Here is a 27,209-nt window from a genome sequence, read left to right as displayed (position 1 = left end):
AATTGTATGTGTAATCACTGTGATGCTGAAAGAAGGGTGTGGCAAGAGTGCCTTGAGAGTTAAAAATTATTTTAAAATCTAAAGGGAAACAACTTTCCAGAATGCCTGCCCTGCTTTGTTTGTCTAGGTAGTAGATTCTCTACTTCCAAACTCTCTAACTCAAAAAAAAAAAAAAAAAAGAGAAATTTTATGACTTTGTTAAGAAGAAGATTCATTTATACCTATAAATGACTTTGTCTTGAACTTTATCATAAGATAAAAAATGAGATACTGTGGAAGAGAAGTATCTTCTGACCAGCCTGTTGATCATATTCTTGGTAAAAATTAACCAGATTGTGACAAGATTGTATGTGTGTACAGAGATAAACCTTTGAACAGTCTTCAGTTCTTGTGCATTGTTATTCAAGTTATCCTTTAAGCTTTAGGACTTTAAATGCCATTGTTAAAGTAAATACACTGTTACTTCAAAAAATTGCAACCATATCTCTCCTTAAGGGTACAGTAGAGCTTGAAAGCCATTGTTTAGGATGTGCAATGCACTGCTTGGAGGATAAATACATTCACAGGAAAATAATAGTTTTCTAAACTGCATATTGAATGTGTAAGGTATTTCTAGCAGCAGTTTCATGTATGATTATTGCTGAGTAGTCAAGTAGTAGTAAAGCACCTCTACTTGAATGATAAAACCAAATGGAAATTTCTTCATCAGTAGATTTTAAAATCAGTGTAGTGTCCCTTGAGGGTAGGGTATTAAACATGAGAGTAATATGACTGATGAGCCTAAATTTAATGTTTTGGTGTGAAAGAAATTTAGCACTTGTGTAACTATTATTGGTAATATTAGTGTTTCGTTCTGTATCTTGAAGTGAAAACATGAGAGTGCACATCAAAAGACCAGGCATCAGCTTTTGCCTTAACACTTTTTTTTTTTTTTTACTTTTTGAGAAAAAAATAACAGCAATAAAATACAGGTAGTGTTCCAGGAAACAACCAATTGTGAGTCCCATGAGGGCTGGGACTGTGATTTGTGGTTTCCTGACTCTCAAGAGTGACACTTTTACTTTTTAGGCTGTGGTTTCATTTGTATTTTGAATATATGACAATCTACCTCTTGGCAGGGTTGTGTTGCTTCTAAAAGGCTGGACTTGCTAGAGGATTTAAATCTGGTGAACATTCAGTAATTCCCTTAACAATTAATTTAAAATCTACACCTTTAAAATAGCTGTACATCTTTAAACCTCAAGATAGCTGCAGTGTTAAAACAGCTGGCTAACCATTAGTAGAAATGGGGTAGGTCCAAAATAAAGGAGTGACAATACTTGTGTTTCATTATGTGCTTAAATGGATCTTTTTCTCAGCTTCCCAGCTAACCAGTGGTGATTATTTATAGATTTTAAAGCCAGAAATTAACACTGTTCCTTGTAGACAGAATAGAAATGCATGGGAACATTATTAATTCTTTAGCATTGTAATGCCTTCTGGCTCAATGTGTGTGCTACAGACCAAGTGTAAACACCCATTTATCATCCCCACCCTTAATCTGTTCCCAAAAACATCCTTCAGCAGAAAACAGCTTTTCTAAAGGATTGGAGACCTTTATTTTGCTGCTGATACAAAGATCTTTACAACCTTTGCTGTAACTGAGCCTTGAAATGCAAAACGTTGCAAATACTAGTTTGGAGCATTCCTTTAAACAAAACCCAAACAAAAAAACCCACACTGTGATGCTAGCTGTCTTCATATGAAGTCTTTTAGTTTTCTTTCACTGGGGCAAGTATACCCATGGCTCCTTGGTACCTGAAGAGATCTTTCCCCTCTCAAGTCAACCTAAATTTTGAGTCCTTAGCTTCTCTTAATTTCCCTTGTTATTTCTAGTTTCTCCATTTTCCTGTGTTCCCTTTGCTCAGCAGCAGTCTTAGATACTGCTGAGAGAATCCAGCTGCTGAGGAGATACAATCCTGGTTCAAGACAGTGTACCAAATCCCTCACTAGCCACTGAAGTTTGTGAGACAAAATTGTCCTTCATCTAATTTTAGCAGCATCCATGGAGTAATTACAGCTATCAGTCTGTCCTGTCATTTCAGCAGCTCCTTCTACCTCCACTGTAACACGAGGTAGAGGAGATAGGCACTACAGCAGCTGTTAGTATTTGATCAGCAACACAATCTTTGCTGGAATTTATTTCCCTTGCAGCCTAGCTCCTAGAACACACTTGTCATCCATACTTTGTAGCAGGTTTGTATTTGCCTCTAATTACATACCAGCCTGGTGATGCTTTATTGTTAACATAAAGTACTGCCATTTAAAACCCTGATCTGCAACTGAAGTATTTGCAAAACTCTGTAATGGCAAAAATAATAAAGCTGCCATTATTGTATGGGAAGTTTACAGCTTGTTACTAAATATTGACATAAGCTTAACTATACCTGCATGCCTTCCTTATGCTTTCATGTATTGCTTAAGAGACAAACAGACTTCTGATGGGTGTTACAACAACTTTGCTACTTTCATAGACTGGCTGAGGTTGGAAGGGACCTTGGAAGGTCATGTTGTCTAGCTCCTTGCTCAAGCAAGGTGACCAAGCCCAGATTGCCGAGGATCATCTACAGATGGCTTTTGCATTACCTCCAAGGATAGAAACTCCACAGGCTCCCTGGGAAACCTGTGCCAGTGCTCAGCCAGAACCATTTCAGGTTTGCTAGCTTGTGGTACTGTACACTAAGAAGTGTATATAAGAGAACTATTTAAAACAAGTTCAGCATGATTAAACTCAAGTGTAATGGATACAGATAGTATTGCAAATGGTTAGGGATATGCAAACCAGGAAAGATATTTTTGTTTCAATTAGTGTTGGCTTTTTTGCAAACAGAAAACAGTGATGCCCTTTTCTGTTTTTTATGTGTGTTTTTTTTGGTTGTTTTTTTTTTTTTTTTTTTGAGGGGGGGGGGGTGTTTCCCTTTAAATCATCCTTCATCTATTATTTTCCTGTTCCTAAGACTGATTGGGTAAAACAGACCTCACCACTAGAAATATGGATTAATTTGCTTTAACAATAAGCAATGTTGCAGCATTCTTTTATTCATACAGGAAGCTCAAAAAATCTGTACTTGGTATTTACATGTCTCCACAGGCTTGGGAATTTGTGCTAAAAATGGCAGGGTCCCTTGTTTCCTACATACTTGCACAGAATTTCTCAGCTCTCTGTGCTGTTTTAGGGGAGGGCAGCAGAGCGTTGTGTTCTGCTGGTTGGTACTGTTGAATCTAAGTGGTTCTGTTTCACCCTGAAGACCTTCAGAAAAAAAACCCAGATGTTCAGACCCATTTGATGCTTGGCACAAGAGTGGTAGTGTTGCTTAGCCATACAGGATCTGATCTCCTAGCCTCACATGGGTTCCTACTCTCTCATCTCTGCACTCTGACACTGGCCTAGGAGCAGACCTTAATGTGTGGCAACTCTACGAACTGGGACAAGGCCTGTTGCTCTGGAATGGGTGCAAGATATTTTTAACTTGAAAAAGGGCCTCCTGGAGCCTTTAGGATGGGCTTGCACAACAGAGCCCAGAGGCTAAGCACCTCTGCCAGGACACTATCAGCTTGCCAGGCTCAGCGATGCCATAGCCAAACCTCAGGGGAGGACCTACGTGCCTGGCGAGTACGAGCTGACAGCCGGTCCTTCATACCCTCGAAAGCCTGTCGGCCAGAGGCACCTGCTCGCCCCGCCTTGCCGCCTCCATCAACACCTTTAGTGGTGGAGATGGGATGGCGCTCCTGGGGAGCCTGGGCAGGCCCGAGCTTGCCGGGCGGCGAGATGACGCGAGCCCGTGCCCCATGGAGGCCGGGACACACCCGGGGCGGGCGGAAGGGGTGTTTCAGCATGGGTCCGGGCGGGCCGAGGCGGGGGCGCCGGGCGGGGGCTGCTCCTCCCGCGGCCCGCCGCCTGGCCGTGGCCCCCCTACCCGCCCCTCGCCGCGCGGCAGCCCGACTCGCGTCGCTCCGTGTTGGATTGCTCGTGCCTGCCCGGAGCTGGCGGCTGCCCGGCTGGCGGCGCGGCCAGGCGAGCTCAGCCGAGCGCAGAGGCGGATTTTGAGGAACAATAACAGAGCGGGGAGCGCGGGACTGGCGCGGCCGCCCCGCCCGCCCTCCCTCCCGCCGCACCATGTACGCCTTTGTGCGGTTCCTGGAGGACAACGTCTGCTACGCGCTGCCCGTTTCCTGCGTGCAGGACTTCAGCCCAACGTCCCAGCTCGACTTTGACAACCAGAAGGTCTACACGGTGTACCGCAATCCCGAGGAGGCGGAGGAGGACGAGGAGAGCCCCGGCGAGTGGGGTGACCGTCTGCTGCTCCACAAGGCCCAGATCCTGGCGCTGGCAGGTGAGGGCGGGCTGGACCGGGCCGCGGGGGAAGGGGTGCAGAGGGGCCGGGCCGGGGGCAGCCCCAAATGCCGCCCCCTCCCCGCTGAGGTGGGGGAGGGAGGGAAGAAGAGGAGGGGAGGGGGCGGCATCGTGCCGACACATGCTCAGAGCCCGGGCGGCACATGGTGGACGGGGGGAGGTAAAGGGGGGTGCGGTGAGGCGAGAGGACGGAGATACTGAATGTATATGGGGGTCTTCTCCCTGCGCCTTCCCGCACCACAGCGGGGACTGGGCGGCCACAGGCCTAGGCAGGGGTGGATGCGGGGGTCCCACGGTCTGGCTACTCTCAGCCGGTCAGCGCCGCGCCTCTGCGTGAGCTCTCAGGCGTGGTGCTCCACCGGAGCGGCTTCCAAAACAGCATTGAGCCCATGGTAGTAGAACCTCTCCTTATGGTGATGGGGAGAACCTAAAACAATAAAAAAACCAAACCAAACCAACCAAACAAAAACCCCAACAAACCAAAGTAAAGGTTTTCATGTACAGTATATTTATAGTAGGTGGAGTCATTTATATACCTTTGTAGCTTGGCAGCATGTTGCCTAATTAGAGAGGTACTGGTTTGTATCCACTTTGTTAGTTTAAGTGACTTCACAAATTGGAAGGCAATAGTGCAACTAGACCTTTAAATACGAGGGTTATTAAGCCTGGATTTGCCACATTTGGTTTGTTTCATGTTTAACTTACAAAGGTATCTCTAGCTAAGAGTACTGGTTAAAGAGATAAGCCCACGTTTCGGGCATTTAAATAACCTCAGCCTTCGTGAGATAGTACTTCTACTGTGTGTGTCCCCAAGTCGTGTGTCCCTAAGTCAAGGCTCTTTGGCGTCACGTTGCCTTGAAGACTTCCTGTGGTTGGGTTTCTTGCAGCTACAGAAAACATGTTGCCATAGTCAGAGTTGACATAGAAACAAAGTTTGATGTTTGTATCAAATTGCTGCCTCTAGTAAACTTGCCCAAGAAGCTGTTGAAAGGTGGGGTTGACCGTTTAAAATGCTAGTCTGGGTAGTAAAGAGAACATTGGGTTCTCATCCTGGCTTGTCCACATAGGGAGAAATACTGGTTATGCCTGTTTCCCCAAATATGGAATGGTCTTGAAAGGCTCTGCTGCCTAGTATAGTATTCTGAGAAGGCAGTGCTGAGTTCTGGTCTCTAAATAGAGTAACTTGGTGTTAAAGTCCCATAAAAATAGTATATTTTAATGTTATTTTTAGTTTTGAAAACAACAGTTCCTGAACCAGTTCAGCCTGGTGGGGGTCCATTTGGTCCCTGACTCTGACAGTGACTTGTACCATATTACTGTTTCCAGTAATGGCCATAAATGGATGACTGGGGGAAACAAACAAAACCAATCAAACAAACAAAAAACCCAAACAATAAAAAAACAAACAAACAAAAGCCCCAAACCAAAAAACCCAAACAAACCAACAAAAAAATCCCAACAACAAACCCCAAACCAACCAACCAACCAACCAAACAAACCCCCAAAAAATCAATCAAACAAACAAACAAACCAAACCAAAACAAAAAAACCCACCCCAAAACAACAGGCAGTCATGTATGTCATTTCTTTGTGAAGCTTTTCTGATTTCTGAGTATTCATAAGGTGTTCAGGACTAATGAGATAGCATAGCAGAGGAGTGGATTCTCCTGCTAAGGTTTTGTGGTCGTTTGTCAGCCTGTGCTTTGTCTCTCCTGTCTATAGCAAAGGGGGAGAGAATTGCAAGTTAGCTGTCACATCCATGGAAGACAGTGGTGTCAGCATTCATGGTTTGCTTGACCTCTTCTCAAGGTTGGAGTTCACTTTCCTCTTTCTCACTGGGGAACTGCAACAGCAGTGCCCTTTCTGTTCCTCATGTTCATCTCAACATACCTGAAGTGTTTCAGGGAAATATTAATTAATGGGCATTTTGCTCATGTGTTGAGCCTTCCAAGTTGCCTCAGTTGTCTGGTAGAAGGTGCATCTACTTTGTCTGTTCACTTGTTCCAGGCAGTCTGTATGTACTCAACAGTTTTCCTTTGTTTCATCTTGCTTGAACCAGAACAAACCAATATATGTTGTTTCCTCCAGAGAGCAAGACTTGTTACCTGTATTAGTGATTTGCACTAATTGCTCCCCAGAGATTTGAATTTCTGCAGGAAATTCTCTTGCTGAGCCAGGAACACAAAGAAACGTACTGCTATCTTTATTACATCTGTCACATCTCAATATATTTGACTAGATCTGTAATTTATGTACTCACCTGAACACCAAATGAATTCTTACTTCTCTGCTTCTTTCCACTCTGCATCATGTAGAAATGCCATAATTGAAATAAATATGTCATATACAAAAGATTACTTACTTTTGAAGTTGTCACTTTCTCACCAAAATGTTAATATTGGTGCTTGGTTTTATTATGGTTAAAAACCTCAAGGAGGAAAGTTGATCCCTAGCATAACTTCTGGTTATAGTGACCATCTCTTATTTAACAGATTATGGCAACTTCTTGTTGCAGCAGCATTTCACATATGCTCGTGTATAACTGTTAAGTTTAATGGATTACAGCTTGCTTATTAATAAGGTAAATAACATGTAGAAAATTGCTTTTATATATAAAATATACATAGCTGATTTTGAATTTTTAGAAGGAACCTTTACCTGCACAAATTAGTACTTCAGTGACTTTCAGAATTTACTGCTTTGATCCAAGGATTCCCCATTAGGAGTAGGCTTCAGGATCAAAGTCATTAAACAACAAAATTAAATTAAACAACAAAAAAAGAGCAAGAGGGTTAAATGTCATCTCCTTTTTGAGCTTGCACAGTATTCTTCTGCAGTTTGAGTGGCACCCATTTTTCTTACATTGATTTAACAAGGCTGCTCAAGTAAGCAGAGTTGTATCTATTTATATATCTATTCATGATCAAACACTGTCCATGCAGTGGGAGTTAATCATAGTCTGAGAAACAGATCCACTTGGCTTTTCTTTGTAGTGACCTAAAATAAAGGAGGAACAGAGGAAGAACAGTTACAAAACTCATATTAAAGTAATGATTTTTTCTTTCCTTTTCTGTTTAAAGAAATTTATATCCTTTTCAAACTTCTACCTAGGTAAAGTAGGAGTTCACACAGGGCTAAGCATGTGTTTATGCACATAGTACAAAGTTTTATTGCAGCATTGGTTATGTAAAGAGTTCATGAAACAATTGTCCTCATTTTAAAGAGTCTAGGAGCAATTCTTTGATCATTTATGGCAAGTCTGGATGGTTGGAAGCCCATACACTGAGGAATATTGATGCTGCAGAGAGGAGAGCACTGCTGTAAAGGTATCACAAATTTAAAAAGAAAAACTAAAGGAAAGGCTGAGGACATGCTCAGAGTATCGAGTAATTGTGTAGATTTGGCTTGTTGAGGAGATAAATATTATCTTCTTTGGAATACATCTGTAAGAAGTAGTAATAAAGCTGGGTGATAGATAACTCAGTGTCTATGCTTTTCTTGTGTCTGATTGCATATGGTTAGGAACTGCTGATAGTGGTGGCATGTGCTGATCTAGGAACCTTCAACTTTTTCAAAAGTTAGGCAAAGCTAGGGCTCAGACTAGAAAGGTTAACCCTACATGAAGACAGTTACAGTACTTCAAGCCGTAGAAGGTGTATTCAAATGCATGTTTTGTGCCCTAACAAGTTTAAAATTTGCCTAGCAGGCAACTGATAGTATGTGGTCTAAAGGAATAATTTTATTTACGTCTTGAATGGAAAATACAGCTGAGCATATGAGAGTTTCACAGCTTTTTGAGATGGTATGTTAACTGTCTTGTTAAGAACACAGATGTAGTAGATGGCTTTTCAGGAAGAGTTTGAGTCTTTCTGATCATCCCCACCCTTCCTTTTTTTCCTTTTCTGTCCTCAGGATGCTGAAAAGCTGTTTTTCTAGTCCCTTTACTTGAAAAATGTATGCCACTTGTAAGTTTTTTCACAGTTGTCCAATATTGGCTCTAGCAGTGCTTTGTCTACAGGCATATGCACCTTATAGAAGCTAGCATGATTCTTAGATGGCCCTGTTGGAGCCTCTTCTTGCTTTGTAAAATGGTGAATGTTAGGTAGAATGAACTGAGGGTCAGGGACTTTTTGAAGTTCACTGCTTCAGGCTATGATTGTTAATAATGACTATCTTCTAATTGGAGGTATTGTTTCCTGACTACAATGAATAATTGTTCTCTTTAGCTGCTACCCTCAACATTTCCCACCTACACAAATTGTAACCAACACATCTCCATCAGATTCTCACAGCAATTCCCCAGCTACCACAGCAGGCATGCTAATACATGTGTGCATCCCTATTCTTTCTTGCCCCTTTATGAAATGCTAGGCTCCACCTCTTATTGAAATAGATTAGGTGATGTTTGAAATCTTTAAAAGCCTCTGTGGCTCTTGGTTAGGTTATTTGGATATAAAATATCCATTCCCAGAATAATTTTAAATGCAATGAATCTAGAACTGAGTTTTGAGTAAGATTGAGGTTGGATGCACACTAAGAAGTTGAAGCAGGCTTTTCTGCTGTGGATAGTAAATGAAGGAAAGACCCTTTGTCAGGTATAGGTGAAAATTTACAAGTTTGGATCTTATAAAGAATATTAAAATTTTAGGTTAGGAAGTTGTCTTGATCTGTAACATTAACTTAAAGCTTTCATTGTTATTTTGATAGTCTGGTGCTTCTTGTTTGTTGTTTTTTATTTCCACTTTGCGCTGTTCAGGCAGCTTGGGGAATTAGAGCAGGTCACAGTCGTGGCCACAACGTACCCACGCTCCATCCCATGTTCATACGTAGTCCACATGGTGTATTTCCTTTCCCAGGGCAGTCTGTAGACTGAATGAACTATTGTGGTAGGGACAGCATTTGCTAACTCTTTGTTCCTAGAAAGCTCTCAGTCTCTCCACTGACATGATCTGCAACTCAAATTCTATGACAGGGACCTGAGGAAAAACAGCACCAGGAAAAAAATCAAAATGCCTGCAACTGCTTGTTGGGTGATCCCAAGTGTTGCCCTAAGTAAATAAGTGCCCAGAGGAGGTTTTAGGAAACCTTCCAATAGTGGTTCCTCACAGACTCCCTTTGGGTTTTTTTTTGTTTTTTCCTGGAATAATTGCAGAGTACCTGTGGACAAGCTTGTGTGTCACTGCCCTTGAGCAGCAACTCCACTGCTTCATAACTGTGCTATGTATCAGCTGTACCTCTGCACTGGGTCTTGCAAATGGCTCTGTGGCCTGAGAGAGAAATTAGCTAAACAGGTTAGGTAGTGCTGTTTGAAAGAGGATTTTGTTGTGTGGTTTATTTATTTATTTATTAAAAAAAACTTTCTGCTATGATACTTGAGGTACATGACCTACTTTGTCAGATGTTACTGCTGTGTTACCCTTTTACCAGGTGAAAGATTGGCTGTATGTAGAGGTCCACCAAATAATCTTGTATAACAGTGTAGGTACATCACATTTTTGTTCAAAGCTAAATTTCACACTTCTTTTGTATGTAAGCCATTCCCTTTATTTTTAGATCTTTTAAGATGAAAGGTGTTCTTTTTGTTTGGTTTTGGTTTTTTTTTTGTTGTTGTTGTTGTTGTTGTTTTTTTCCCCTTCTAAATTCCTACTGTAGGAGCATATCTGAGAAATGAAGGGCTTATACAAAGACACATTTTTTTGTTGGTTTATTTTGATGTCATTTCCATTTGTTCACCACTGAAGTCTTACTAGGGCACATTTGTGCAGATCTTAAATGGCAGCAACAAAAAAAAATTCTTGGAACTTCTTAACTGTCACTGGTGAGTAGTGGCTTGGAGTAACCTTCACAATAGCAGTGGTGGTTATATGTCAGCAGCAGGTTGAAGTGCCAGTAAAAAGGATGTAGCAGTGCAAGATTTTACCCTTGTATTTAGTTTTCTCTTTTATTTTATTTTTATTTTATTATTATTCTGGAAATAAGTACCTTTTTTCAGTCTTAAACCTTTCTCAACCAACTTGCTTGTCCCTCAACTGCATTTTGGTTTTGCTTCAACCCACAGACAGAAGTCACTTATTTTTATGACATGAAGACAATGCAGCTGACCTACAATGTTGTTATTTCTCTTGGTCTTAGTACATACATTGCACCACATAACATCAGTTATGCTTGTAAATGTATAAATTTAACTGTGATACAGTAAAAGTATGACATTCAGGATTTTAATAAAAATCCTGACTTCAAAGGTAGTATGGTATATGGTAGCCATGGTAACTGACACTAATTAAAATATGCTAAGATTTGCAGGAGAGTGAAGAGGGGAGAAAATGTAAGTTAATGTTTTTGTTGTCATAATTTAACAGTAGAATTTTTTTTTTCTTCCCTCCCCCACCTGCCACGGATTGCCTATGTGCCAGTTAGTCAATTATTTCCTCTTTTTTATTTTTAAGAAAGAAAATCTTTAAAAATAGTAGAGGCTGAACCACTTTGTAATTTTGGATTGTAAACTGAAAAATGCATAAATCTACCCACTGTTTCCATAGCAAGCTCATTCCTTGAGCAGAAATAGTTGAGGGAGCTTCCCGAAGTGTTCCCTGTAGGCTGCCCCTTTATCTGCTGAATACTGGTAGGCAATGTCTCCATGGCTTTGTGGTCTTTGTGATCATGAAATGTTGATAAGGTTTTGGTCCTAATATAATTTTACAGTAAAATACAGACTGGTCAGGGCAGCCAGACTGACACATTGTAGCTCTCATTGAGACTGATGATCTCTTTAAATGAAGTTTTGAACTTTTAAACAAAGAAAGAGATTTTATTCTAAATAGCCTTTTTTTTTTTCTTTTTGTGTCAACTACTTATCACATTCAGACTTCTGAAAAATAGTTCCAGTAGTTGAATTTCATATGTAGATACAGAGTAAAGATTTAAAGGATAGCCTTCTAATATCCTGCTTGTTTTCAGGGTTCTTCTTTTTAATGTAATGATAATACTGGTTTTGTTTCAGAAAGGATTGAGTTGTTCCATAATAGCTATAATCCTTTGTGTTTGACATGTTCAGAGTATTGTACAAATATTAATAAAACTGCACAACAGTTCAGTGGGGTAAATGGGACAATAAGATGGAAAGGTTGAGTTATTCAAGGTCAGTATTTAAGTAAATATTGGATCTGGGATTAAAATTATCTTCAGTCTTGTGAAGAGCATGATTTCCTGTTTCTCAGCATAGTATTTTCTCACTGTGTGATCATCCAACTCCATCAGTTTCTGCTGCAACCAAGTACTCTTCTAATACCCCTAAAAGTGAAACAGAAAGGAGAGGGTGCTGATGGAGAATAAAAGAACAAGAAATTATTTTTTGATGTAATAGTTTTGAGCCATGTTGCTTTTTTGATTAATTATTTTTGAAGAGAGTTTTTATCATCTTCTGTATTAAGAAACAGATTTCATATTAATAACAGAAATTAAGAAGGAAGATTAATTTTAGTGTTTCTTGCAGCACAGGTCTGGCTTATATCTGGGATGATAATAAATTGGAACAATCTGCTAATAAATGAGCACATGCAAAAGGAGATTGTTGCAAAATAGTTGAATGCCTTCATGCGCATTAGAAATTTGACTATAAGTGGGGGGCCAGATCAGTAACTCTTGCTCCTAGCAGTATTAAACTGAATATCTCTGCTATTACATTAGGGGAGATGTGTGGATTCAGACCTCAGCATTTGTTCCCTGAGTAGCTGGTGTGCTAATTTTTTTTTTTTTTTTTTGTGGGAGCAGCAGCATGTCTATGCCCTGTGAATTTACTTTTTTTTTTTTCACTGTATTAAATATTAATGAGGGAGAGCCAGTCTTGATGCATGACTTCAGACAGAACTTATGAGGTAGAAGTTGATTACGTAATCTATCCTCTGCTTTTGAGGGAGTTGGGCTCCTTAATCTTTTTCTTCCTTCTTTAATGCCTTTGTACAAAACAGGTGTGGCTTTCTCTCCATCATCAGTGAAGAGCCTCGATTCAGGCTTCTGGCACATCTGGCACTTCTTGTCTCTAAACCTGTCAAGCAGTAGTTTAAGACCTTTCTATCTTGCCTTTCCCCAATTTGATTAGGAATTATTTTCACCTTCTTCCTTATTCTTAATTGAAATTCACTTCACAAGATTTAACAGCCTTTTTGCCCAGTTCCTCAAGAGCATGTCTTCACCTATGTGTGCTTACTGGCCCTGCCTATCACAGTGTTACTCGGTATGTTGTTCTTCTCTGACTTCTTTGCTTACTCTTTTTGCTCTGAAGATATTCTTTTAAGTCACTTGCTTGTGTGTTGCTGGTTTTTCTTTCTGAGGAAATGCTTCAGGACTATTTAGTTCTTAAATTTTGGGGAGTGATACTAGCCCAGATGATGGCAACTCTCAGTTCTACCTTTCTATTCCTAACTTTTCTCACTTAAATTTGTTGTCAGCTTCCCTTTCTGGCATTCTTCAGCTTATGCTTAGTGTGCCCCAGTGCTTTTAATTTTTATAGTGGAAATGGGGAATAATCTTTTCTGTCATTCTGCACCCAAAGTCTGGTTGTCTCTTTTATTTTATCTGCTATTTCTTGCACTGAGATTTACCTTTCTGTCCAACTAAATATTCTTTATGTAGCGATTTCACTGTGCCCTATGATTATTTCTGAAATCCTTTTTTTACTCTGTCCTTCCACAGACCTCTTCTCTACTCTGAGAAAAGAAAAAAAACAAAAACAAACAAAAAAAAGTGTGAAAGAATACAGTGAATTATACAATCCAATTCCTGAACAGCATGGGTCAGCACGTGGTTGATCCTTCTTATGCTCATACTTCCTCCTTTTAGCTGCATCAAGTTTGGTGGCACCAGTCCTCTTCAAATAACTTCTGCATTTTTACTGTTCTCTATTTTTCTGTGTTGTCTGTTACTCATTCTGAGTTTCTTCTTTGACAGTAGTCTTCATCTCAGCGTACTACTAGCTTAGAGATGTTTTTTATGAGATAATTTTTTCTCTACAGTGTTAAACTAACTAGATAGCTTTTTTTTTTTTTTTTTTTGCTATTATGCTGTTTACCTTCTCAGTCACTGCAGTATTGATTATTGTTTGTTTGTGTTTAAGTGACACTTTAGGAATCCATGCCCTGTTGTGCTTGGTGTGTGTATTTGCTTTGAAGCACCAAGTATACCTTTAGTTGTGTTTTTTTTTCCATTGGTTCTAAGTGTATTTTACTCAATGAACTGTGACTGATGTACTACCTACTGAGGCAGGTGCCATTACCTGCTCTGTGGAAGCAACCTGGCTAAATCATAGCAAAGCAGTTCAGTGCAGCAGTGTATGTGGAACCTTGTACAGGTGTTGTCCATATGTGTTGGGTATATGCCTGGAAATGGGAAGGGTGAATGGTAAATTTTTTTTCATCTGTCAGTGTATCATTTTTCACAAAGGGTGGAATTTTTTTGAAGGCTTAGGGGAAGGACGGATTTTGCTCAAGGTTCTTTGGTTTTATTACTCTGAGATTTATAGCATTGCCAAGCCCCTCGTTTGGACTGATCCCAGACCTGCCATCCCTCATCCATTTGGAGTGCAGAGCTCTCTTCGTATGTGGAAAAAATAAAACAGTATTTGAACATTTTTGAAGGCATTAGATGCTTCAGTCCTTACTTATAAATTAAAAAGTAAGGAATGTTTTAAAGAGGCTTTGAGATTTCCATAGTTTTAGTCTACATCCCGTGATAGGGTTTTCAATTTTAAGCCCACTCAGACATTTCCCCACTTGAGTTCAACCAACTCAGTTTCTGCCCTGCTAAAGTCACTTGGTCTGACTCAGTTCCCTGCCGTATTAGATCTAAACCTTTTGGCCTGGATCCAGCCATTTCAACACTGAAATGAAAATCTGACTGAAGAAAACATTCCAGGAACGCTTTATCCTTTTCTAGTTGACACAGATTCTCTAATGCAGGGCTGCTTTTTTGGATTTTCCTTCTTTCCACACTGCTGAGGCCAAATGTCTTCCCAGCCACTTTGAAATTTCTCAGCAGTTTGCTTTCTTCTTACTACTTGAACAACTTTGGTAGGTGGCTGTATGGGAAGAAGTGCTATCATGTGCCCTATTATGTGCTCTTGAGCCCTTCTATACCTTGTGGAGTTGACTGGCAAGATCTCTCCAAGTCTGACCTTTTGCTGGAGTACAGTCATTGCAGGATGCTTCATGCTGTATCTTGAATCACAAAATGCCATGTTCTCTGGCATTATGGCAACTCTGCACAAAAGCAATTTCTCCTATTTTATGTGTGTCTTCCAGAGTGTCAGTGCTATCCATTCATGTATCATGCTTCTGCCTAATGTATTTTGTTGCAAGTACCAAATTTGGCGTGTTAAGTGCTAGTGTCCATATCCAGGAGGAAACAGGCACAACTTTATGACAATCTGATCATACCCACCTAAGGGACATCACCATTTTGGAACTTGTAGCAAGTTTTAAATGACTGGGAACAAAGTCCAGTAAATTATTTGGGTCACTGCAAAATGAGGCTTGTGAGCTACCTTTCTAGATCAGCCCTTCTCTCTCTTAGCATGTTCTGTAGCTTTGGGCTCTCAGTTGCTGTTTGTTCAGCCATTTGGTTCATATCCTGGTTTTATTCTGGCTCAAAATTGTCCATATTTTGCTTTTTGCAGGATTCATTTGTACCTGTGTTTTGTAGGTTGGCACACAAATGGACAGAGAATCTGTAAGAAGAACTGCTCTAAATGCATGTTCATGTTTCTCCTCTCTCTCCCTTGACCCCTTCCCAAATTCCATTAATATTTACAGAACAAGAGCCAGTACTCCAGCATTAGCCTCAAGTTCAGAATGAGATTTTTCTGGCTCTGTCTGTAACTAATGAAGGAGACAACAAAGGTTAGGAATGCTGCCTCTTTTTTTTTTTTTAATTACAAAAAAAAAAAAGGCCTTTTCATATCCACACACTGGATTAATTGTGTTAGGTGGAAATAGGCTTACAAAGAGCAGAGTATATGTAAAGAAAATATTGCATGTATTGTTGTTGGAAGGCAGAGGAATATAAAATTATTTGCTCACTGACTGAACTTTAATTTGCTTAACTCATTTGTTTCTTCAAAAGTTATGTGAGGAGAAAAAACTTACTGGATCATGTACAGGATAAGCAGCAGAATCAAAAAGTCAAATGAAGACATTAGCCAAACATGAAAGGGAACCTTCTTCATAGTTATACACTGATGTGTACAAATGTACAAACTACAACCTAAACATTTTTAAGGGGGTGTATAAACAAACTTTTAGCTTCAGTCCAAGAGTGAAGTTTTGCAAGCATAAATTTCATAGGCAAGCTGAGAGATTGGGAGGGAAGTGGTGATAAGGACGAATTCAGTTGATCTGCATTATTTTCTTTGACCCTAAGCTAAGTATTTCATTTCTGTAGTTCAGTGCATAATGTTTTCTTAACCTTTATAAACTGACTTAGAAACAAAAAGCCCAAATAATAAAAAGATAAATATTTCTGTTCTTCCAAATTGTTTTAACTTGTTTTATTCATTGGCAAGTATTTGCTGACTTCCACTGTACTCTGCACATGCACTTACTCTTCTGTGACCCCTTTCCATGAGCGTGTCAAGTATTGCATTTCCCTGACCATGGGAAGGACAGCTAGTGCTTGTTTCCAGTTTGCATGGAGTTCTGGCTACTGGTGACCTCAGCTAGTTGCCAGCAGACATTTTTTTTAGCTATGTGAAGTAATTGAATTGTGTCCATCTTGTTGCGAGGCCAAGGGTTATTTCAGAGCATAGAAACTGAACTGCATTCTTTAACTGCAGAAGGAGTTCATCTGCATGCTCTGAAGAAGATGATTTGGCAAAACAATCCCCATAGGCTGTGGTACTGCTCTTCCTCTAAGGAATTGTGATAACGTTTCTCAACAAAGGATTCCTCCAGATAGCCCAAAATATATAGTCACATAAAAAGGGTTGGATTTGGTGTGGGATTTTTTGTCATTCAGTATGGACTTACTTATTCTTAAATGTCTATCCTTTCAAGAAATTATCAATACCCATCAGTCTGTCCTTTAGTCTGTAAATTTGTGTTCTTTTCTTAAGAAGAGTTCTCATTTTCTCCTTGTCTTTCTGACAGTAGAATTGGGTTATCTCACGTTTCTGATGAACCTACATTTTGCAGATAAATGAAAACGTAGGGGTTTATTTTTCAAAACTGAAACAGTTGAATTGCCTTTTTGTTTTACTGGAATAAGCATCCGTGATGCTCTGGGGAATGGAGAATGATCTAAAATAAGCCTAGCTAGTTTTTGTTGTTTATCTGTTTCTTTTTGCATCTGCCTTAGTATTTATTGCTACCATCTGCATTTCATTTCAGGTTGTCTAATGTCTTATTCTGCATGTTCTGTGCCTATTCTCTTTACATAGCCTTGGGCTGTAATATCACCATTTGCCTACGAGAGATCCATTTCTATCTGTAACAAAATGAATTGCATTCATCTGTGTAATTCATTTCTAATGAATGCCTTGCTCCTCATTAAACAGTGATTTACCTTTGTTTCCCTTTTGTGCACTGTCAACACTAACCATTTTGAGGTCCTGTGGAGGGATGCTAATTTGAGAAAACAAAAGTCGGTGCAACTAAGCACTCACAAATGCCATCCTCTTTGGCACTTTCAAAAATATTCATGGGACACTTTGCGAAATATAGTTTGCAGGTGGATGGCATGATTCAAAATGTTTTCTCGATTGTAAGATTTTGCTGTACAAATGCAACACTTCAGAGTTTTAATGCATTGTTCCTTGTCAGTGGCTTGAACAGGTAGCCCAGCTTGTGAATCTTTTAAGACCTTATCTGCTCTGCAAGACTTTCATAGATCACAGAAATGTTAGGAGGACTGTACTCTTGATACCCCATCCCCTCTGCACCTTTTCAGGAATAGTAAAATATTTTAATCTTAATTTCAGAACAAGGTTTTAAAATACTTAGTTTTGAGAGATGTTTCAAACTTGAAAATATTTAACTTCAATTTTTGAACGAGATTCAAAGATTAGTACAAGCATTTATTAGCTTTGGGTACCTGCAGAAAACAGATTAGTACCATTGAGTAATGAAACAGGGGTCATACAGTAATTTTGCTACAGATTTTTGTAATGCCTTTGCAGCCTTTCCTGCAGCATTTCCAGCCTTGCACTTTGCAGAACAGCAGAATCTGCTGTATGCTCAATTAGATCTAAACAGATCTGGCAGATGATGGTTAAGAGTATAGGATGAATTTCCAAGTTTATTTGCTCTTTATACCTAAGCAGAGTTTGAACTGCAGCAGCAGATTATGAATATGAAAATACTGTTCTAAACATAAATCAATACAGGTGAAAGTTGGGAAATAGTTTTAATTTAATTTAATTTTTAACTCTTAATTAAGTGACAGTACAAGCTACTCATTAGAACTTTTGATCCACTCACATGGATTCAGCTTGGGATTTTAGTTTTTATTCTTTTGTTTGGGCAGATTGATTCCCCATTGGAACTCTAGAATTGTCGGTGGGCATCAGTTGAGTTATGCCATGGATTAATTTAATCATAGTATTATGAGGGGATTGAAATATGGGCATTTGGATTTTACTTTTTTTTTAACTGGTCTTGTCTAACTCATGTAGTATTTGGAAGTAAGAGCACTGATTAATATAACAATTTTATTTTTAATATGCATTTTAGAGGACAAAACTGACCTTGAGAACAGTGTGATGCAGAAGAAAATTAAAATCCCCAAACTCTCTCTCAATCATGTAGAAGAAGCTGGGGAGGTTACAGATTATGGGGAAGAAGATGCGGAGCTTAGACACAGTAAGGTACTGAAGTTCTTTCCTGTTTTGTTTTTTTTTTTTTTTTCCTTTTTTTCCTGGGGTGGAGAGGGAAGTGTTTGGGTTATGTACAGATGTCATAGCTTAAGAATTCCAGGCCTGCTTTTGATCCCTTTGAAACACCGTTTGTTAAAATGGGGTCAGATTTTCTCGGGGGTGGCGTATGGGTTTTCAAAACCTGACTTACATGCAATCAGACATTTTCCTGTTTATACTGTCTGTACTGTTTAATTGCCATTTGAGATTTTTGGAACAATGCTCTTACAGTTTGGCCCAGAATGCTTTACAAGTCAGTAGTTACATGAATGTTGAGCGACCGTTCTTGGTGGCGCTTGTGACCTATTCTGCACTGTTTTTTTGGAACTGGAAGGGATGCTCTGAGATTTCCCATCTTCAGCAGTGGGGGAGAAGGCAAAATTTGACAGGACTGCATTGCTCCATTCTAACTGCCTACTGCCCTTTTAAGTCCAGACACCAGAAACCCACTATGTAAATGTGTTTTTTCTTTTTTATATCAAGTGATTTCTTTAAAAGTCTGCCAGCCTTCTGAATAAAATACTGCTATGTGGTTTCATGTGTTTTGCAGCTGAAAGCATTATACCAGTACATTTCTTTATGGAGGGCCAGCAAATTTTTAATTTTTATTTATGTTTGAACATGCATGAAGCAGACATAACATCAAATAATCTTATTTTCTGCCACATTAGTTATGTATATTGTGGTATGGAAGTTGACAGGGTCATCTTCTTGTCTCTAACCTGTGAGCTACATGTGCTTTCTCTGGAGTTGCTTGGAAGTTCAAATGTGTTTTCCATATCTGACCAATAAAACTTACTGCGTTTTACCCATGCTGTCACATTTTAATACCACTATTCAGGGCCCAGGAAAGATGTGTGCTTGGTTTGTGCAGATGTCTGAAGGCAAGTTTCTGTTGAGTTCAAAGGACATGAAGCCTCTGTAATGCAGTACTAATACTGAAGAAATCAGCTGATGAGAGAGATGTGGCTGGATGATGTATTCTGTCTCCAACTTCTGTATTTTCAGTTCCCTTTCAGTGTGTGCTGGTAGTCTTAACTCAGTTGCTTTCACCAGGCATTGGGGTGAATGTACTATAGAAATAGTCAGAGAAGGTTTTGTTTCCCAAAGTATAGGAAGGAGAAGCACTCTGTTCATAGAACAGCTTTGTATGGTATGCTGCTTTCAGCTCTGATGCTTTTGCAGGTAACAAATGTAGCACATTCTTTGTCTTACCAGACAATCAATTGCTGTCAGAAATCTAAATGTTAACCTTAAACCTAGGAAAAGCAATCCAGATCCACACTTTCTCTACAAACAAATTAATTACCTTTATGTATGGAATCAAGTGGCCTACATACATTGAGTTTGCAAGCATTGCACAAATGCAGAAAGAAAGGCCTGTAACTGCCTTGGAAGTTTGTATGTGCATTGAGCTAAACCGTGTGTGCATGACACTTATGATGTATATCCATAAGAATCTGTTAGGCAAATAGCTTTTGCAGATGGACTTTGTCTTGGTTTCTTTGGAAAACAAGGATATTAACAGTTCCCAAGTTTGTAGAATTTTAATATTATTACATCTTACTGCTCTCCTAATTTTTTTTTTTTTTATTGTAACATGCAGAGACAAGATGGAAGGAAACAAAGTGAAGGTACACACAAAAGCATTGAAGCAGTTGTTGCTCGCCTCGAAAAACAGAATGGAATGAGTCTCAGTAGTACTTCCAGCCCCGAAGAGGTTTTTATGGAGGCTTCAGAAGGCATGAACAACATGGACGATGCTGTAGTTCCTCGGATTCTGTATGAAGAATTGCTGAGGAGTTACCAACAGCAACAGGAAGAAATGAGACACATTCAACAGGAGCTTGAAAGAACGCGGAGACAGCTCGTGCAACAGGCAAAGAAGCTAAAGGAGTATGGGGCACTCGTGTCAGAAATGAAAGAGCTCAGAGACTTGAACAGGAGACTCCAGGATGTACTGCTTCTAAGACTAGGTAGTGGTAAGTGCCGGACTTAAATGGGACTAGTTTTAATGAATTTTGCAAGTGTGATCAATAGTAACGGAAGCATATTTGAAGAATAGCAGTGGTTGTTAAACTGGACATTGAATGTCAAAAGGGTTTTCTCCTGTGGCTGTACAATGTGTCAAATTTGTATGCTATGTACGTCTGGGTTTTTCTTTAATGATAGTAGAGGTCTTTGTGCTGGTATGGTTGAATCAGAGTTCCATTTTAAGCAGCTGTATTTTAAAGAGTCTTTGACCTTCCAGTATATGCTGAAAAAGATAATAAAGCGTCATCTTCAGAATATACCAATATGTTCCAGTTCAAAGAGAAAAAAAGAAAAAGAAGAACAAAAAGGTAGTGGAGTGAATGTTTGGGCTAAAACTATTTTGTTCTTTTCAGTTAGGGGTTTTGGTTTTTTTGTTATGTAAGTGATTGTATTACCTTCCGTTTTCTGCCCCCTCTTCCCATTAGTAACTCATTAGAATGTGATATGCTCCTGAACTTCATAGCAGTGGCTTTAAATAGCCATGCTATTTGAAAAATAATGGATTGTTAAAGAATTAATTAAAAAAAAAAGTTTTATATTAGTGTCCCGCTAATCGACATTTGTTAACAGGTTTGTGTAATTTGGGTTTAAAATTTAAATATCATGAGTCAATTGCTCCTTTGTTTTGGTTTATAACAATTATTTAACCATGATGTTGGAATAAATTGGAAAAAAAAGACAAAATAAAAAGTTCATCCTTTTCACTGAAGATGGTACCCTTGGAATACCTTCAAATATCTTACCAATTTTATATTCATTTGCTATTAGAACGTGGTACTGTGTGTTGAACACTTGCTCGGTGACTGAAACTCGGTTAAAATTTGTGCATCCAAACTTAGCATGCTGTTTCTTATGTCTGCCTTCGTGTATCTGAAAACTTAATTTTTGCATGTAAATCGGATATTGGCTCTTCTACTTGACTGAGAATGAGTGCATGCAGTTTGCATGTGGGTCTGAGCTACCTTCACATAGAAACCTGAACCCAAGAGCATGCGCCTGTGTTGTAGCATGTGTTAAGGTGTGCCCACAAGTTTGGCTCCAGGTTCTCAAAGTAGCATCTGATGATTTTAAACTGGGTGTTTGATTGTGAATGCTCATCATTGTTACACTGTGCATAATTAAAATGTCATTACTTATTATAAACATTCTACTTAACTTTCTTAATAAAACTAAATAGGCAAGGTTTCCACAGTCTGAAAACCATGATGTGGTTGGGCAGGAGATTCCACTGAGCTTTTTAAAATTTTCCTTGGACGGAAAGATGTTTCTTCATCTGCAAGTAGTTAGCTGGAATTTATGTGATTGGAGCACCAGCCAGATGTTAGCAGGCAATGGGGCTGAACAGCATAAAATACCAATTTACTTGGTAGACTTGACAGAAGTTTGAGTGGTGAGACCAGCAATGAAATGAAGACAGCTTCTGAATTGTCTCATTTCTTTAAGGAAGAAGGGATGCATATTTTTACTTAAGTCCAATCAAGAAATCTTGGAAGAAAAAGAAAAAAAAAAAAAGAAAGGAGAAAAAAAAAAGAAAAGAAAATTAAAAAAAAAAAAGAGGAAACAAATAAAAAAACCCAAAGGAAAAAACCTGGCAAAAATGCTGAATCTTCTCTAAATACTGGGCTTGAATTTCCTTTGTATCAGTCTGGCACCTGCTTTACAACTGCAAATAAATCTCGATTACATTGAGCACAAGTTCTTTTAATTTAATCACAAACCTGGGCAAATGTGAACTACAGTTAATCTCCAAAACATTCCCTTGTTGTTATTACTTACATGGAAAGGCTCATGGATGACAAAGGTAGAATTTGGTCCCATCAGCAGGGGGTTGTGTGTTTCCTCAGACTCAGTGTATTAACTGCTGATAACTCTTGGTTTCCCTGAGGCCTCATTCACAGTAGAGTAACAACCAGATTCTAGAAAGATCAGTACAAAATCCATGAGTGATTAGAAAGGGAGACATCTTCAGAAAATTATAAATTAGAGAGTCTGATGACAGTATGAAAAAGTGCTGCTTTTAATCAAGAAATAGATATGTCAAAACTTCTTTAGTCCTCCTTACTTTTCCAGCTTATTTTAAATGAGATATGTTTGGATATGTGAAGAAGCCATGAAAATTGTTCAGAAAATAGATTACATCCTGAATTCATCTTCAGTTGTTGCAGTGATCTCTTAAAGATGGGAGTTTTGAATTACATGTAATTTATGTTACGCTGCACTTCTAGCAGGGTGGACTTAATGCAAACTAATTGCAATGCTGTTTCACCTTAGAGACTTCTGATTTCTTTGCATGAGATGACAGCTGGTTTGTGCTGATGAATTGCAGCTGTGGGAAATGCGTGCCTGTTGCCATTTTAAACTTGCAGATCAAATATAGCACAGCCTCTCGAGCTAACATGCAGTCAAGTATTTGGTCTCCTCATTTCCCATCGATGTGTTTATATCAGTGATAAGTCAATGTATTTTGCTTCAAACCCAGACCTTCATCTCTGCCACAAAACTTGAGCCACTCTTGTGGGAAGACAGGTTCTCTATGTTCCACATGGTGACATTGAATTGCTCTTTGTTTTAGAAGAGCCTTGAAAGCAGATGTGGCAAATGACAGTAGTGAAATCAGTCCTGAAACATGAGGATACACTGAAGCTGCTTTTATGATTTTGATACAGTGTTTTCCCACAGACCCTGCCAGGCATTTGATGGAGGGCTCTAGGGACCAAATCAGTGGGGGAACATGATCACTGTCCTGAAAAGAGGTTACTGAATCCCTCATCTGAGCTCCTTGAGGAATGTGTGTATCCAAAGCATCTCTACCTGCTTCAGGATCAGGAAGCCCTGCAATAGTAGGCCACTGCAGTTTATCTTTGTCCTGTTGCACCTGAAAATGCACTAATTTACCTTGTTTTTATCAATAGAGTAAGGTAATTTTGAGAATTAAATCACTGAGTCTTTCCCTGTAGGCCTAACTTTAAATAGTCCTTGATTGCAAAGGATAAGAACTTCAATAACTTCTTAAAAAATTAATTGTCTCCAGGGTAAGAGCTGTGCAGTTTACTATGGTTTTATGTGGCCAGTAGTAGTGAAGTTCTGTCAGGAATAATGTTTGGGTGTTGTTTGCTCCCTGATAAATACTCCATTTTCATGTTGTATTGCTAATAATTAGTATTGCTCTAAAGTCAGTAAGTATGTTCACTTTCATTCAGAAACATCCATTCATGAACACATATACAGCCCCCAAAGTGGTTATTTTCAATCCCAGTTTAATTTCACTGATACAGTTTACAGTGTCTTGGGACTGACACCAGGATAGGGATGATGAAATACTGTTTGTGTCTTACCACATGTGAGGAACTACTATTATTCAGCTTTTCTGGATTTGGCTGGCTTTTTGATACAAATGGAGTCCAAAGTTTCAATCAAGTACAGGTATGGAAAGTACCATGTATATAAAATGTCACTGCATCTCAGACTATTATTCTTTCTATTCGGATTCTGGTAGACCTTGTGGAAGAACAGTTCACTGCTTACAAATGTATTTTGACCACTTTATCAGTTATTTTGGCTGATTTACTGATTTTTGAGTATTATGTTGCCTAAGATGCATTTTTAAGCAAATGAGGTGGTGAAATGAAGCCTTCTCCCCATTCATCCTGCATTTAAAGTTACTGGCCTCTTGGATATTATGGAAACTTTACAGTCAACAGGAGAAAGATTTTTGCAGTAAAAGATTTGTTTCTTTTTTGTATTCTGAAGAATTGCCTTTTTTCTTTTTTTTTTTTCCTTTGTGTGATCCTTCTTACATAAGTAAAATCACAGTTAAGATTTAGATAGTGGTATATATATATATATTTTTTTTTTTAACATCCTCGTCACCTTTGAAATAAGATGCAGAGTGTGGGAGCTAAAGAGAGAGAGAAAACTGTTGGAGCGTGGTGCATGGTAAATTGGGCTCACAACTCCTGTTAGCACTAAGGCAATAATGCAGGTTGCATGTCTATCTCAAAACATGCCAGGTTCAAAGTATGGTCTTTAGCAGTTGATGAAAGTAGCTGTGAAGACTACCTAGTTAGAGGCAGATTTCTGTCTGGGAAGAAGAAAAAACAAAAACAAACCAAAACCCAACAAAGATATTTTAAAGGCTCTCTGTTGATCATGTCTACGCAAACAGTAAAGCATGAATTGCAATTGACTTTTTTTTTTTGACCTCTTAGAGCTTTGGCTATTGTGGACTTTGATCAGCTGTTTTTCTTGGCAGATGCTGGAAACCAAAACCCAGCCATGTCCATATATGACTATAAACAAAACAGTGTAAGGCTTCTGAGACTGGGAACAGTGGCAGATGTAGTCAAGCTGTGCTGCCATGCAGCAAGACTTGGACAGGTTGGAAAATTGAGCAGAAGAGAACCTAGTGAAATTCGACAAGGGCAAGTGTAGAGTCCTTCACCTGGGGAGGAATAACCCCATGCACCTGTACAGGTTAAGGGTTGACCTGTTGGAAAGCAGCTCTGTGGAGAAGGACCTGGGAGTCCCAGTGGACAACCACCATGAGCCAGCAGTGTGCTCACATGATCAAGAAGGCCAGTGCTGTCCTAGAGTGCATTATAAAGAGTGTGACTAGCAGGTCAAGGGAGTTTCTCTTCCCCCTCTCTTCTGCCCTGCTGAGACCACATCTGAAGTATTGTGTCTGGTTTTGGGCTCCCCTATTCAAGAGACAGGGAACTACTGGAGGAAGTCTGATGGAGAGTTACAAAGATGATTACGGAACTGAAGCATCTCTCTGAGGAGGAAGGACTGAGAGACTTGGGACTCTGTAGCCTGGACAGAACTGAGGTTGAATCTTACTGATGCTTATTAGTATCTACAGGTCAGGTGTATAGAGGATGGGACCAGTTGGTGCCCAGTGAACAGGACAAGAGGCAGTGGGCACAAGCTATGACACAGGAAGTTCCTTCTAAACATAAAGAAAAGCTTTACTTTGAAAGTGACAGAGCACTGGAATGGAACAGTCTGCCCACAGAGGTTGTAGAGTTTCCTTTTCTGGTGACTTTCAAAATTTTCCTGGACCCATTCCTATGCAACCTGATCTAGGTGAACTTACTTTAGCTGCAGAGTTGGGAGTGGGTGATCCCCAGAGGGTCCTTCCAACCCCTACTATTCTGTGATTCTGTAATTACAAACCAGTAAAAGTGTTTAAACTGAGATAAACCTTTCCTTCAGGGAAGAAGGTAGTTGTACTTAGGTGTCTTCCTGAAAGTGACTTTCAAAGTTTAAGAGAACTCGAAATAGGACTTTGTTGAAGAATATGTTCTTAAAATAACAGCTAAAAAAACCACTTCTTAAAATTCTCAGCAGCAATTACACTGGCAATGACATCACTACATCTGCTTGTTCAGGTGTGCCTACACTGAGATGTGTGCAAGTGCTGCATGGTTTAATCAGTCCAGGTCTTTCTTCCAGTCTGAATCAGTTTAACAGTCTTAAGTTTAGAAAGTGTAGTTTGTCTTGGCCATACCATTGTATATGCATGGTGCTAGAGGTGCTTATTAATATTACTATGAAATTATAATGCAAATGATGTAGGGTTTGTAATTTCTGTACTTGTGCCGTTCTTGGACTGCATGTGGCTTTTGAGACACTCTTGTAGGTGGCTCTGTAGTACAAGATTGAGTTGCCAAGACAACTTTTAGCTGTTGCTGAGTATCAAATGGCCCTCAGCTGAGAACACTTAGCTTGCTGTGTAGGTGTAGAATAAGCTATAGGATAAATGTCAGATTCTGACAGTAGAGGAAATGCTGCTATCACTGGATAATAATCTCTAAATGAAACTGCACGAAGTAGGAGGCATGAATGCTTTGCTTGTTCCAGGTACAGGAACTGTTTAGGATACGTGATTTAAGGCATGAATTCTGGTGCCAGCTGGACTTGCAGAGTTAGATCAATTCAGGGCTTGGACTGTGTGCTGCACAAACACTGAGGAGGGATGCTGAACCATGACGGTGACCTGATTACTGAATTGTCATTTGTTGAAGATGTCAGAGTTGGGCTACAGAGTGCTGCAGCGCTCTTGGCACCAGTCTGGCACAATGTAGTTCGTACAAGTGGGTGAGTGTATCCTTTTAGTTCTTGAAGGTGACTGGTTACTGTGGTTACTGTGGTGTCCAGGGTCTAAGCTGGCAGCCTTGCTGTGATAATGAACCACCATCCCTGCGTGGAACTTCAGTGACTGCTGGAGCTTCTCGTGATCCTAGAGACAGGCATCCACAGACAATGATAGGCTCGGGATCGTAGCCTGTTCCTAGACTTCTGGTGTAACTCCTGCAATGAATGGAATAATGGAATCCAGTTCACAAGTTGTTTTATTTTATTCTTCTGTCTTTTTAGGAACACTTTATAAATTAAATCTAGAAAAGAAAAGTTGATGAATGATGAAAGAATTGTCTTCCTTCAAGCCTCAGACATATGCTTAGTAATATTCTGTTGTTTAATCTTTGCTGAAATTTTGTTGATTCCATTAAAAATGAAAGTGTGTTGGATGGATTGGACAATCAAAATTCTAATTTATGTCATTTTTTAGCTGTGGATACTCTTTCCATGCATGATTCTTCAGCACAAGTAGCCTAAGCCTGTTGTTTATAGCATTTCTGCAGGTCCTCACTATTTTTAGTATATCTCTATATATCTAGAGAGATTTCAAATTTCTCTAAAATTTGTAATTCTATATGGATAATTTATGTAATTATCACAATCAATTCTTCAGCTTTCTATGGAACTATATAGGAGTTAGTAGTTGAAGAATTATTATTGTTGCTTTAGGTTTAGAATTTCAGTGTCATTTTAACGTCATTTCCGTAGTGTACATTGAAGCAATCTTACCCATATCTGTAA

At 39.3% G+C, this 27,209-nt stretch overlaps 2 protein-coding genes across 2 annotated transcripts in view; both read left to right on the top strand.

Moving 5' to 3' along the window:
* The window catches only part of AGBL4 (AGBL carboxypeptidase 4), a gene marked incomplete at its 5' end in the record, with an annotated part of 965,543 nt that overhangs the window by 557,888 nt on the left and 380,446 nt on the right, over nt 1-27,209 (top strand). The window lies entirely within an intron of this gene.
* The window catches only part of BEND5 (BEN domain containing 5), a 31,825-nt gene continuing 8,772 nt past the window's right edge, over nt 4,157-27,209 (top strand). Inside the window, exons 1-3 of the mRNA XM_054384081.1 lie at nt 4,157-4,373; nt 18,112-18,245; nt 19,900-20,275. Coding sequence (XP_054240056.1) covers nt 4,157-4,373; nt 18,112-18,245; nt 19,900-20,275 — 727 coding nt within the window. The remainder of the gene's footprint in view (nt 4,374-18,111; nt 18,246-19,899; nt 20,276-27,209) is intronic.

Source organism: Indicator indicator, chromosome 10 (genome assembly GCF_027791375.1).
Source record: "Indicator indicator isolate 239-I01 chromosome 10, UM_Iind_1.1, whole genome shotgun sequence".
Classification (NCBI taxonomy): Eukaryota; Metazoa; Chordata; class Aves; order Piciformes; family Indicatoridae; genus Indicator; species Indicator indicator.
Note: the sequence above shows the minus strand (reverse complement) of the source record. Positions and strands in the feature narration are given on the sequence as shown.